We start from the raw sequence: 15,495 nt of genomic DNA, 5'->3' as shown, positions 1-15,495 counted from the left end.
AATTAAAGGGCCTGTGTGATGACTAAAATAGTGGTTTGTTGCCTGAGGGCAACGCCATGCCATAGAGGGTTAAATAAGCATAAGTATCTAACTAAAATGATATCCAAAACAAACGGAAATTATCTCATGGTTGTTCGTATTGATAATCCTGTTTAATGTTCAGAGTTTTTGTCTGACTCATTTTAGACAACATTTAGGCTGCCACTTGTGCACTTATATTCCTAAAATTACATACATAAAGTATTGAAAAAAGAAAACTGATGTAAACTCAGGTTTTACATCCGCACTAGTACAAAAAAAAAAGAAAGCTCCAATTATACCAAGGCGTTACCAAAATAAAAGCTGAAATAACATAGTCATTACTAGCCCTTTGCTTTGATTGTATGACCAAGGTTACAGATTCATGGCCCACTGTTCGCTGAGCAAGAAAAAAAATCAAAAACAATGTTGGGGTGGGTCTACTCTGTCCCAGTAAACTTTCTCCCTCCCCACCTACATCTAAATGAATTGACATTGTTTATTATGGCTGTACAAATGATTCCTGTCAGGTGATTTGTGGTTAATGATGAAAACAATGAATGCGCTGTGATTTACCGCCTGAAGAATTCTGTATGTGGGCACACGAAAGGTCAGTTTAAAGCTGCTGACTGATAGCGCCCACACACTTATCTACTAGCGATTAGCGTCACTGTGGCTTCACTGTTGTAGCTTCTCTGTGATGAATAATTACAGTCATGGGAAAATGTGTCCGGTTTTCCAGGACAACTTCCCCCCTAAATTCCCGAAGTTGTCTATTTTTCTTTTGAACATCAAATGATTTTCCATTTAATCTGTGTTTGCTGATTTGTTAATGTGCTGACTGATTTCATACAGCAGCAGCAATCCATCGTATAGTCGATTAACAAGACAAAAATACAGCAAACTTTTTTGATACTTGTTCAAATTTTTTATTGCATTTTCTATCCAAAATGCCAGACATTTGCTGTATCTGGCTTTTCAAATGTCAGGATTTTATGTGATTGTATAGTGTATATTATTGGGTTTTGGGCTGTTGGTTTAATGAAACAAGCTATCAAACTTATGAAGAGAACTTCAAAAGGCATTTTCCCAACTTTCGGACAGATTAAAGAACACAGGGTTAATCGATAACACAATTTACAGATCAATTATTAATAAAAATGATTGCAAGTTGCAGCCCTAATTTCATATTATCTATATTGATTTGAGGCATCAGGCATTAACACCTTCAGATGTTTTTGAGACACTCTGTCACAGGTGCAACATTCAGTAATCAGATAAAATGGAAGCCGAGACCAGCCGTGATACATGAATACCACGTGTCAAACTGATGTGGCAAAGCTGCGTCACTGAGGAAAACAAACAGTCTTTCTTTATCCTCATGCAGAGAATCAAACATCATTCCCATGTTGTAGCAATGCAGCTCCTCCTCTTCTTTCACAGTTTACACTTATGTCTACCATCACCTACTTTGTCGTCTGACCGCCCAACGAATAAACATTTAAATGGTCTCCTTTTTAAGCCTTGAAGCCAATTTATTTTGTGGATCATTTTTCTTACATCGAGTGTGACATCTAGGACATTTTGCTTTTGCATCGCTTACCGATAAATAGAAGGACAATAGCATCTAGAGACAATCTCTTTTTTTTTTGAAGGATACACTGAAAATAAATCCTAATTTACATCCCATCACACTGTAACCAGAGACTCATTAGTGCTTTCACATTAGAGGAAAGGATGTTTAAGCTACGAGGTCAAACGAGGAGAAGCAGCATTTTAAAAAGCTCATTCCTCAAGTGCTAAACGGCTTGATGCAAGTGATTTAACACAGGTACCTTGAAGCCTCCGAAACACTCCGGGCAACCCATTACTTCACTGCCAGCAGGTTAACAATTCAAATCGGATGCACGCTCACAAACACAAACAGACACACACACACACACACACGTTTGTACAGCTATATTTGTGAGGACATTCATTGACATAATGCATTCCCTAGCCCCTTACCCTATAATCCTTTACATCAACATGCCTTACACTAACCCTAACCTAAACCTAATTCATACCTGAACCTTAAAACCTAGTCTTAACACTCAAACAGCCCTTTAAACCGAAGTGAGAACCGGCCAAAATGTCCTCACTTTCCAAAAAATGGCCTCACTTATGGCTCACAAACACAAAAAACACTCGCACGCACGCACACACGCACGCACACACGCACACGCACACACACACACACACACACACACACACACACACACACACACACACACACACACACACACACACACACACACACACACACACACACACACCCATCTCATGGAAAATACGCTGTGCAACAAAGCAAGGAAACAACACTCATCACATTCGGTGTTTATGTTACTTCTTTTTCGTTCCACTGCATGCCCATTGTGTCTCTCTGCCTTTATTCCTCGCTCTGTCTCCCTTTTTGCATTGTGTCCCGGCCCCATTTATTACCCCCTCGTTTGCAGTACCGTCAGTATATATGATAAGCATAAACAAATACAGCTGCTGCATTTCGTCAAGCCTGTGATTAGTCTTGTTGACTGCACCACCACCACCACAGCAGCCTAGGCGTAGAAATATGCCCCAAAACTCCCCCCGGGACGACCATCTCTGAGAAGTCTGCATTGTTCTAATAAGGAGGTGGTGGGAGCTGCTGCTATTCCGTGGTTCTGTTGGGTTTATGCTTTTCCTTCTTTTTATGTAGATCATAAATTCCCCCCCGCTTGTAAAATGGCATGTTGGACAATAAGGGACTTATTATTTTCGACAGGATGAGAGAAGTACTTGTAGCTAACAGACCGACTTTGCCACTGTGATGTGTGTGTGTGTGTGTGTGTGTGTGTGTGTGTGTGTGTGTGTGTGTGTGTGTGTGTGTGTGTGTGTGTGTGTGTGTGTGTGTGTGTGTGTGACAGCGAGAGAGAGCAAGAGAGAGAGAGAGAGAGATAGAGAGAGCCTCCACTGTATGTTGTGTCAGTGTCCCACTTCCACATGCATGTTTACTGTATCTCTGTGTCCCCTTTTATCCCATTTCGGTATTTCTGTTTGTGTGTGGGCGCATTTGAGTGTGAGTGTGAGTGTGTGTTTGTGTGTGTGTGTGTATGTGTGCGCTTGTGTGCGTGCATTTGTGGGTGTACGTACGTATGTGTGTGTGTGCGGTGGAGGCCGTGTTAGAACAAGATTGAGATGGAGGAGATCAATGGCCCAGCCCGGGGGCCCTGGGAGAGTGACTAACCATCTAATTAGAGGGAAGAGCGAAGAGCCGGAGCTTTAAATGAATAATTAGTGCCTTCTCAGAGAGCGCGGCCCAAAACAATTCAAGGGACCAGAGATGAAAAATGGCCGCCACCATGCATCACTGTGCCTGTCCCCCCCTGACAAACCTAATGTGTCCCGAGCAGACCCAGGGGACTTGATACTGTGTGTGTGTGTGTGTGTGTGGAGGGGGGGGGGGGGGGTGTATATGACAAGTTGAGCAGACACTTTGCGACCACCTCGGGGGCGACAGATAAGCACTTCCATTAATCATCATTCACTTTCAAAAGGAATGGACTTTTCTCCTGCGTTTGTTCTACTGTCTGTGGCAGGTTGTCCGTGGTTATCACAGGCTGTCAATCACAGGGTTGAAGCCCCTCAAGAATGTGCACAGAAGTTTGACAGATAAAGACAGACACACAACTTCCATAATGATTAGTGCATCATTCTTACATCATCTAACTGGGACAACTGGAATACAACTGCTTTGATGACGATGCACTGTCTGCTGCCACAAAGGACACTGAGACACAACAGTGGGAAGCCAGGGAAAAGATGCCTTGTTCTACACATTGTTTGAAGCATTTGTGAGCGTAGATAACACAAGAAATAGCTGAAAGCAACAGTAATTACAATGCAAGTAATGACCCCCCCCCCCCATAACAGCCTAGTGATTGTTTTCTCCGGGCCTTATCAGTCCTGGAAACCAACGTTTTTGCTTTGAGGATTGGAACAAAGGCAAAAGGTCATATGGCCATTTAGCAAAGGGGCCTTATTAAGAATAGCACTCTGTAGCCTACATTTAATAGCTTAACTGCCCATTATAGATTAGTACATATTGTATTTTGAAATTTAAGTTTGAAGGTATAGCACAACAGCAGAACTATGTATCCATTGTTAATTCTATTCCATATACTTGCCTCTCTACCCAACAGATTTAGAGTATAAGATTTCTTGTGTGTTTGGTTGGAACATTTGGCATGCATGTGGACATAGTCGAGGACTCAACAAAAACATCCATCCTCTTTCAACTACGGGACTCCAAAGCACATTTCATTCATCAAATCTGGCTGAAAAAAGGCAAAATGGAAGAAGAAAAAAAAACACGCACAGGCCACTGTGAGATCATCTGAACAATATATCTAATAAAAAAAATATTAAACTTATTGGATCTGTGCGGAACCAACGGCGATCAACATTTGGCGGTGAGCCCGTCATTCCCGAGAGCCAAATTGGTTGACCTGCAATACATCTTCCCTTCTTTCACGAGACAAGCACTAAACAATGGCCGGCTACTTGTTCTCATTAGCAAACATTCTACACGACCAGCTTTCCTCGTAATCAATACCTTTAATTCCCTAATGGCCCCGGGCAGATTCAACTTTCAGCCGCGTTGAGAGAGGGAAGGAGCCAGGGAAAGAGAGAGAGATAGAGAATAAGGGACAGAGAGAGAGAGAGAGAGAAAAAGGGAAAGAGAGAGATAGAGAGAGATTTAATCTACCTGATGTCCTCCACAGTTTGTCTCTAGTTTCTGTCTGAGAGTTCCCTCACTACGCTGTGAGCAGGTATTTCCCCCCTGAGGGCAGGTTGTGGGTGGAGCTAAGAGGAGGTCAGGGGTCAGAGTATGATAACAAAGAGCCACTTCAAAGCTCCCAGACCCTCTTTCTTTCTCCAGGTAAGGACAGGTCTAGTGCAGGTGAAAGGGGACACGTCAAACTGACAGATGTCTTGTCCACGCACAAAATGTTTCAAATTAGGCAAAAATTTTGAAAATAATGGCAAATAATTGTCCAAGCTCAGTCATGTATGGGGTTTGCTTTGTGAGAATTCAAACGGTATAGGCAAAAAATATGGCTCTGCTACAGAGTCTTGATTCAATGGTTTTAAATCTGTAGTCTGTCTCTCTTATTTTTTACAGTGTGTCCAACAATAAAATGTGAGCACAAAGCTGCCTTCGTCTTATTGAGAGAGATAAAGAGGAAAAAGACTTCCATTGAATGCAGGTTTTAAATCAAACCTCTAAATCTACTCCCACAGCACCTGTTGTAATTCGGTACATTTAATAGCTATAAAGAGAGGAGGGTGGCATATTGTAATGAAAAATGTATAGCAAAAAAACCTTGGCAGGTCATTTTTTTTAATTTACAGGCCTGGGGCAGTGAGGCCAAAAAGCTAATTTTGGACATTGGTTGCGTGCCGGTGCACACACACACACACACGCACACGCACACGCACACGCACACGCACACGCACACACACACACACACACACACACACACACACACACACACACACACACACACACACACACACACACACACACACACACACACACACACACACACACACATTCATTATCCCTCCATGATTAATGTAGTTCTTTTAACTTGTGTAGTTATTTTAAGCAGGGGAGCCACATAATAGGCCTCAAAGCTTTATGTTCTAATGGACCAATAGTCAGGATTTTGTGTTGTTTTTATTTACTTTCTTTTTCATTTTTATCCATGTTTTAATTGAAAAAGTAATGAATAAATAAACAGTAAGATCTCCCAGCAATAATTCAACTATCAGCAGAACATGACTGACCTCCCCCTCAACCATAATTATCATAATGTTTACCCTACAGCAGCCTCTTGCTGAGGTAAGAAATGGCCCAAATGAGCTCACTCCCCAACAATGTCCTCTCTTAAAGGACTACATCTTTGACCTGTTTTTACCCTGTCAAAAAGGGGGGGGGGAACACACACACACACACACACACACACTGAGACACACACTGAGACACACCGAGACACAGATACATAGTATCACCGACACAAAACCGTCTCCACACAGTGATGCCTGAACCTGCCTTGTGTATTGGGAGTGTTGGTTGTGGTGAAAGCTGGTTACAGGATCACCTAGGGGAAATAGTTTGCCTCTGAAAACAATGACACACACACACACACACACACACACACACACACACACACACACACACACACACACACACACACACACACACACACACACACACACACACACACACACACACACACACACACACACACACACACACACAGAGAAAGGGAAAGATAAAAACTGCAAAAACAAAACATGAAAGATTCCCTGGTACAAGCAACCACAACAGCCACGAGGCAGGGCCGTGCTGCTTACGTCTGGGCTTGGTTTCCAGACCACATGTCCAACATGTTCCACTTGTCTCGGTCCTCTTGCTTATTTTGACTTGCACTTGTTCTTGTCTTGAGGCATTCTTCGTTCAACCCTTTTGACTTCTGCTGTCTTTCTTGATGCCTTCAAAGATGGATTGTAACTCAACCTCATCCACATTCTCCTATTTCACACTTCACTGCACTGTAATTTAAGGATTAACTACCGGTGTTCATACTGTAATTGCTCAGCGTATTGATTGGTTAGGATGCACCTTGCTGGTGTAAGGACAGGTTCACCTCTTCGTCATTTTGCTCTTGAATCTTGACACAGTTTTGACAGCTCGTTGTCACCTTTGAACTCTTACAAACATAGTTGTGACTTGACTCACTTGAAAGAAAATGGATACACAACTATTCCATCACTTTTGGACATACCTCTGTGTGCTAGAATATACAATTAAACAACAGCGCTTAACACAAGGTATAGCTGAGGCTGATGGGAATGGTATTTGGTCGAGGTTACATTTTGACAAGATATTACATGAAAAGTCTGTTAGAAAAAGTCAAAAACATGAATGCTTGTGACCAACATGTCATAACAATCACTTCAATTCAATATTTATGATATTTCACTGAACATAAAAATGTCAACATTCCTGGTGGTGCTGGAGGAGAAGTTAGGCTATCACCAAACTCAATACTGACAACCAGAGAAACAATCAAAATAATAATTGATAAAAATAAAAGCATTTTGGAAAATTCATTCCAGCCCTGTTTTGACTACAGCCCTGCTACTTGGCATCTCTCAGGTCTTCTGTTTCAGGTATTTATTTTTTCATGCAGCCAGAATCTCCACATGGCTTCAAATGTAATTCTTGGCATTTCATAAAAAACGTCAATTTGACATCTTGTATTTGAGCACAGAAGATTGACATTTGCTGTAATTGAAGCAGGGTAAGTAACAACCCCTTGTAAACCTTAACGGTTGACTTGAACACCATATCTGGTCCAATTCTTTTTTAAGACTGGCTGGCAGTTGACATAGGCGTCCCACAACTTCAAAGTGCAATACAGCGGCTTCATAAATCACTCTTAATGAGGGCGATGTCTCATCATAACGTATTGTTCTCACCTTTTGGTAATAAAACTTTCGGCCGAACATACAACTACTGTACTTTTAAGTCTTGTAGGTGGGGCTGTTTGGCCAGAGTACTGAGAACATTATTGAATGATGACAGACAGGTTCATCAAACATTCCCTCAATTGTTCAAGTGGAGGAAACTACAGTATAACCTACCGTAAGTGAGGTATTAAAGTCATAGATCAAGACAAGTTGAAGGTTGAGTGGAAACACATTGACAGCTCCATGACAAAGGAGGATCTTTAACTAAATCACAAAGCATGATCACTGGAGCGTTCCGGTGTACCAGATAATGAGCATGCATTACCCAACACAGCCACATAGCAACATGTGAAGTTCAAACATAATGTAAACAAACCGTATCCTACACTGTTTACAATTAAATGTTCAACATATTTTGGATATATTGTGCAGGTCATATCTTGAGTCAATGAAACCGTATTAGCATGACAATACTAAAGGGAGTTTTGAAAGACAGGAAACCTCAGCACAAAGTTGGTTGGATCTTCTTGGTATTTTTTTTCTTCTCGATCTTACGTCAAAGTTTTTTTAAAGGCTTTATTTTACCCTTTATTTATTTTAAAGTTGGGAGTTTGAATTGGGTTTTCTCTCCCATTATTAATAAAGGGTTTTACTCAGCAATTCTTATTATTATCCTCCATATGAAATTTATTTGCAAGGAGTATTTGCATAAAAGGCATTGTGGGGGAAAAAAACCTCACAGCGTTTCTTTGCTGCAGGGAAACACAGTGGCACAACAAGTTTTTCTCGGTTTTGACGCTGTTGAGAGACGAGAGCTTGCGACGCGCACATCAAAGCGTCTTTGTCAAGGCACAAAAAAACGCTTGAGGACTTCCACCTGAAAGTGCGACTCGGTGTCAATCAAATGCAGCCTGGGCATATCTTCAAGCAAGTGCATGTCAGCTTGAATGAGCCACAGAAACTGTCCTCCCAGCATGGAATGCTTTGAAAACAAATGGGAAAGGCACCTATACAGGGCCATCACATTGCCAACGGTGCAGTACAGCTATGCTTGAAATGTGTGACTAAAACACTCGACTGAATATTTTTCTAAATGGATTTTCTTTACAAATCCTAATCAGTGTCATCATGCGAATGGATGTCGAGTAAAACATACCAGACCTCCCAGGAACTGTCTGTATTGTTTAGTCAGACAACGTTACTGTAAGCCTTGTCTGGCCCACGCACTGCAGCTTGATAGTCAGTAAATCAATATTGAACTGAAGGTGTCTGCAAAAAGCCTTTACTGCTATATGTAGCTCAAATTAATCACTTTAATGTATTTGTGAATTGAATATTGTATAAATGTTAGTTTTCAGCAGAGAAAGGCAGGTCTGCTGCACAGCAACGTCAATAAATAACAACATTTGTCACAAGGTTTTTTTAAATTTTTTTTGCTCAGCTGAACATTTAGTGGCCTGGGAAATGGGTAAGGCCTCAAACCAGCATTCACATTGACACGCCGTGGAAAAGTCCATTTGCACAGCGGTTCAAATGTGCCTCGACTTTCTTTTCTTTTTAGATATTGTTTAGATAATTCCACCGCATGACAACTGCTGCCATGAAGGGATTACCAGGATCAACAAACGTAGTGACCCACACTGTAATCCAGCCTGTCACACTTACACAGTACATGTCTCTGGCCTGGTGTGACCTGTGTGTGTACGCTGCTGCAGCATTGGGTGTGGCACCCTCACCAGGGTGGCACGGCAACGAGATGACAGGGGAACCCAGCTGCTTAACAGACAGACAGGCTGTTGGCATGGGTTACCAACTGCCAACCACGCGACATCATCAAGTAGACAAAACCCGAGGCACAGACAAAACAAAAGCCAGACAAAATGAAAACAAAGACCACTGTTGCCCTTTCTCTCCGGCGCACCACAGTGTTTTTAAGCCTTTTTTTCTATTTGCCTTTTCCAGCCGCAAACTTAGAACCGACACTGCCGGAGCATCAGTGGCGTGCCTTTACACTTGGCAACCTAAGCTTTTCAAACGCAGCTAGATTGAGAGCAGGCCCTGCATGCCAGAAGGTGAGGCAACCACGTGGCGATTGTGGTTTCACAATAGATGAGACTGGAGCATTCGTGTGTGTGTGTGTGTGTGTGTGTGTGTGTGTGTGTGTGTGTGTGTGTGTGTGTGTGTGTGTGTGTGTGTGTGTGTGTGTGTGTGTGTGTGTGTGTGTGAGAGAGAGCGAGAGAGCTCCCTGCTGTTTTTTTCCCTGCAGGGGAGAAACCGTCTCTCTGCTAAACGGTGCATGTTGTTTTTTAACGTGACAGTGAATGGCTGGCTCAAAGCAAAAAAAACTCATCTCCTTTTTCTTACAATACGGGGGCTAACGGTGTAACTTTAAAATGCCCCAGAGAGAGAGAGAAGGATCGCTCATGTAAGACAGCATTTGATACGGGCGAAGCTATCAGCCGCTGGATATGGGGCCACATGTCGCCAGGATGGGTTACACACACGCTGCACAGAGCATACTGCATCCTGGACAAAAACAAGGCTGAAACCAAGCACATGGCAAGCCCCATCTGGAACAAAAGCTGGCCTTATTTCGCCCAGATAGAGATAAGGAGATGAGCAGGGCCGGTGTGGGCTGCTCTGTACTCTTTTCTACCAGACCACAAAGGCTTTTTTTTTGGGGGGGGGGGGGAACAGCCAATAAAAACTGAGTAAAATGTCTGTAATAGGTCAGTGGGATACACACACAAGCTCCTGTAACACGTAAACACACATGCAGCCAATAGGCATTATAAGATGGGTTAATGGGTCCACAGACATTCAAACAGCATGCTTTAGTCAAGCACACCACTCAGACAGGATAGCTGGAGGGGCTTTCAGGCATGGTGGTACCTACTGTAGTAAAAGACCACAACATCTCCAAGACTCTCTGCTGTCTGAATACCACTATCCACATCTCTATATTCTCAAGTTCAAACACATTTTGTCAAAATCAGTGAACATCTCCTCACGATCCACTAACTGTCCGTACTGCCCGTTTGCTGAATAAAATCTGGTGTTAATACACAGCCTAGGCTCTGTAGACTGGTATGATAACAAAGGGTGTGTAAACAAAGGTGGACACCGAAGCTAACAACATACCTGTTTACAGAGCCTAGGCTGGGTGTTAAGGCTAGATTTTTTTTATCACAAACACACAGAGTTCGGACAGGTAGTGAGGAGATATTCACAGATTTTGACAAACATTGATTTTGACAACAAACCTTCTACAGAATCACTGACTCCACCTTTCATTTCAATTCAATTAAAGTATTAAAGAAACAAGGTTCAGACTGAGAAATACAAGAGTTTAAAAAGAAAGGTTGGCTATGTGTTGGAGGATGAATGTTTTTACCTCAGAGAAAAATTCCCCAAAAAAGGTAACAGCTAATAACATGAGAAAAAAAAAATCATTTCAGAATATTTCAGTTCTACTTGGTCAAATTTCAGCAGCCGTTTTTTAGCTTTCACATTGTGTGTTCAGTCACCACATTCTTTTCGTTACTTAAGGTATGCAATAACACCTCTGACATAACCTGCCTTGCATGGCAGCGAACACATTGAAATAACAAGTGAGCAAGTAAATAGTTACCATAGAAATTTAAGCATGTGTGACGGTTACTTTAAAAAAACAAAAATGTGCTAGCAGGAAAACCCCTGTGTATCTGAACCCTCCTGCGCAGGAATTCTGAACATTGGCATCAGACACGTATGGTGAAAGTTCATCCAGCTATTAGTCTGTTCTCAACAGCAGTGATTAAAAAGGTGGATGGAATGAAAGCAATGGAATTAAAGACAGGCAGCTCTTTGTAAATGTGTGCCAAACACAGAAGCACCCAATTCTCCCAACGTAAACAGTGCGTCACACACATTCACCCAGGTATGACTGGACACATCACACCCATGAGTGAACTAAACGTACAAATACATCCACTAACGGGTAGATGAAGAAAATCACAATCAAAAAAAAAAAAAACGTGTCAAAACAAGCTACAAAGCCAACGGGGAAATGGTTATATATTTACACACAAAAACGACACACACACACACACACACACACACACACACACACACACACACACACACACACACACACACACACACACACACACACACACACACACACACACACACACACACACACACACACACACACACAGGCAAGGCAGTGATTGACAGCTCGTATTAAAGAGAGGGCAGGCCCGGGCATGGCAGGAGGAGGGGTGACGGGAGGCAATTAGAGGCATTTTTTTGATGATAATAGCTGTGTGCAAGCCACACAGTCTATAAAAGCCATTCATAGCAGGCGAGCAGATGAGCATAGCATCGAAAAATGGCTGCTCCCTTTGCCGATGATATGGCCCCGAGGGCATGAAAGGGCAGAGCAGAGAGAGAGAGAGAGAGAGAGAGAGAGAGAGAGAGAGAGAGAGAGAGAGAGAGAGAGAGAAAGGAGTGGTAATAATCTCTTACTCTGGCATGTAGGGATGTCGCAGTATCTCCAGTAGATGCCGTCTTCATGGTCTGCGATGTAGCACCAGGGCTGGACGTCCCCATCAGGATTCCTGCAGACAAAGGACAAAGTTAGACCATGGCCACACTCTACACTGGTTAAAGGTTAGAATCTATTGGTCCAGAACAAAGATGAACAAAGAATCTTCAACACATAAATCTTAAAATGAGACATAAACATACTGTATAAAACAAAAACATACATTTATTTATGTTGTTATCAGTGGATATCTAGTATTACACAGTTGTTTTAGACCACACTGCTATGTATTTCGTATTACTTTAACAAATAAATCAAGTCAACTGTATCGTAATGTTCTGCAATATGTGCCATACAACAACAACAACAACAAATGATTATTGATTTAAATAAAACAGTCAGCCAGTCCAGGGTCTTTTCTTTTTCTATTATTCTATTATTATTTTTCTATATTTAAATGTATTGGCTTAATATCACAGCAGTAAAACTTGTTGAAGTTGTTTAAGGTCCACGCACCATGCCACTTTTGGAATGTCTAATAGCATTTCCATCCAAGCTCAAATTCCCTGCTTCTCTGTCCAAATTTTAGCATTTCAAAAACTTTCTGTGGGAAACAGCTGTGGACAAAAACTAAAAACACCTTTGGAGAAAAATGCTGTGCCATGGACAACTTCAAAATGATGGATGCACATCATTTTCAAATATAAACTCCTTTGCAAGATTATCTATCTTGGTGTGCGGGCAGAGGGGTGTGTTGGGGGACGTGATAAGGGGATGAAAAGATTTAGAAGGTAGAGTGAAGAAGAAGAAGGGGCGATGGCGATGGGGATATGAGGTCAAAACAACAACACAAAGGCTATCACTGGCTATCAACCGAAAACCTCCTCTGCTCAGGGCTGAATACTCAATGATGTTCCAGAGGGAGACTTTTTTTTTTGGGCTGTGTCAATCATTCCCCAATAGCACCCCTTGGCGCTAAGTTGATTTAGCCTTTTCCTCTGTGCTGTGGAGGCTTGACCGTGCATGTCAGTCAAGGGCCAGACCAATGGCTCTTTGATGGGTGGAGGTCAGGGGGGAGGATAGGAGGGGGGGGGGGGGGGGTGTTCTTTGTCCCGGGGCCAGACACAGACCTGAACAGAAAGGGGATGGGTGCTGGGGCAGAGCTTTTGTCTGAGACTGTGGCCTCTTTTGAACCTCATCAAGGCACTCTCTTAGCCCATCATAATAAGGCTGACAGGCCCCCTCGGTGCTTTTTGCCTTTCAGCTTCACTCACAAAAGAAAGAAGAATTTCGGACGGAGGATAATACGTAAAAGCTTTTGTGCAGAATCCGTACCTCAAGGGCGATCATGCGACCTTGTAAATCATGACCCTCATGGCCAATAACAGTGGGATATGGCCACATCACAAATCTGGGTATAGCCACGGTTCTGAAAATAGTTCCATACTGTTATGCAATAAACAGCTATCAATATGTTTAAAACATCTAAAAAAAAGTTCAATATCTACTTTGTAACATCCATTTTGTTAACACATTAATGAACATCTTAATCGGAAGGGCTTCTCAATTGGATTTCAAATTTTGGATTTTCCTACAATCACTTGAATGTAGCATTAGTCGTTGCACATCTGGTCCTGGCCCATTGGGCACATGCAGTGCTTACAATGGACTATTGGATGTACTGAGTGCAGCAGGTGAATCCAGACTGATATCACATCTCTGAGGGGGTCAACATGCACTTATTCCTTGAAAATTATTTGAAAAAAACCTAATTAAAAGTAAATTTAGATTGAATACATTATGCACCATGTCTTATTGTATTGGGGAGAGGGGGGGGGGGGTATCCTTATAAAGTAACTGAAGTCATAAAACTCGACTTTATTCTTGGCACCCCCACCTATTGGTCAAGCCCCACCTTATAGCACCAGAGAAAAAAAATCCTTGCGCCGTGTATGCTTATAGCAATTCCTAAGTGACTGATGAATTAAATCAAAGCAGCTAGTGTGCAGTTGGAGCTCATCTCGGTGTCATTTCAGCTCTTTAAACTCTATTTCAGGATTACTGTGAACTGGTAAAAATACCCTCCCTGTCGACTAAAAAAGCCTCCGAAGATGACATTGCATTTTTTTTTTTTTTCCAGGCCTTGACTGTAATTGCCAGAGACCTTTTTCTTTTTGGCTTTTGACACACCTCATTGTAGCATCTTGAAAAAGCCCCGGGGCGCTGCACTATCCTGTTTCGCCTTTTGTGAGCAGAGTTGTGAAGGGCGTTTCCATTTCTTTTCTTCTCCTATCAAAAACACTATACTGAGTTTCCTCCTCTCTTTTCACACTCAGGATGAGGTATTGAATAATACTTTTTTTGGTGGTTAGACTCCAGTATAAGTGCCACAAAGCTTTTCATTCTTAATATCTGGGAATCTTTCTTAAAAGCAGAAAAGGCTCATCCAGTCACTATTATTTATTCTTAATTCCACCATCAAAACACTTCTCTCAGCTTGTAATGTGCCCGTGTTCACAGGAAACCAGTCTCGTTTTCGACATCGTATCTTGAGCCAGGATCTGTTTGCTGCTCCACCCTGATTGAAGGCAAACACCTGTTTGTTTAGCCGGAGGCCAAATGAAAAGAGCAAAAAAACTGGGTCCAACCATCAACACAACACATTATCTAGCCTTTCTCTATTTATCCTTCTCCCTTTTCATGCCCTTCTTTCTCAACGCCTAATAGCCCTGTTTGAAATAAGACTCCCAAGGACCCATCTACAGCCACTTATGTAATTTACTGCACTTTCTTAATCGCCCCCCGAGGACGCAGACGTGAATTACAACCATCAGTGTTAGAAAAAAGAAAAAAAGAAAAACTTCCTCCCTAGACCACCCGTTCCACAGGCAATCTAATTGTTTAACCAGACAGCACTGAGACATCAGCCATTGCAAAATGATGTCATATTAGAAGTCCAAAGTTAGTCCAACTTTGTCTTTTGTGTTTTCTTAATGCTGCCATTATAAACATACATGACTATCTATTTTTTGTGAGGAGCTATTTGAGTTTTAGACCTTGGAAGTGAGGACATTTTTGGAAAGTAAGGACATGTTTCCTGTTGATAACTACTTCAATGGAACTGTTAGAGAATTCCGACTTGGGTTTGGTTCAGGTTAGAATAAGGTTTGGCATCTACTGTGGTTGTGATGGTTAAGGTTAGGCTAAGTAGCTGGGGAATGCATTATGTCAATGAGAAAGTAAAAGTATAGCCATACAAACTTGTGTGCCTTTGTGTGTGTGTGTGTGTGTGTGTGTGTGTGTGCGTGTGTGTGTGCATGTGTGTGTGTGTGTGTGTGTGTGTGTGTGTGTGTGTGTGTGTGCGCGTGCATTTGTGTGTGCGTATGTGTGTA

At 42.1% G+C, this 15,495-nt stretch overlaps 1 protein-coding gene across 2 annotated transcripts in view; it reads right to left on the bottom strand.

Annotated features, from left to right (window-relative positions):
- Positions 1–15,495, bottom strand: part of kremen1 (kringle containing transmembrane protein 1) — a 61,266-nt gene that overhangs the window by 18,768 nt on the left and 27,003 nt on the right. For both annotated transcript variants that reach the window (XM_080037016.1, XM_080037017.1), the window contains exon 3: positions 12,085–12,176. In XM_080037016.1, the coding sequence (XP_079893142.1) occupies positions 12,085–12,176 (92 nt within the window). The remainder of the gene's footprint in view (positions 1–12,084; positions 12,177–15,495) is intronic.

This window comes from Ammodytes marinus (assembly GCF_949987685.1).
Source record: "Ammodytes marinus genome assembly, chromosome: 2".
Lineage (NCBI taxonomy): Eukaryota > Metazoa > Chordata > Actinopteri > Uranoscopiformes > Ammodytidae > Ammodytes > Ammodytes marinus.
The sequence above is the reverse complement of the archived record's forward strand: the minus strand, read 5'-3'. Positions and strand labels throughout refer to the sequence as shown.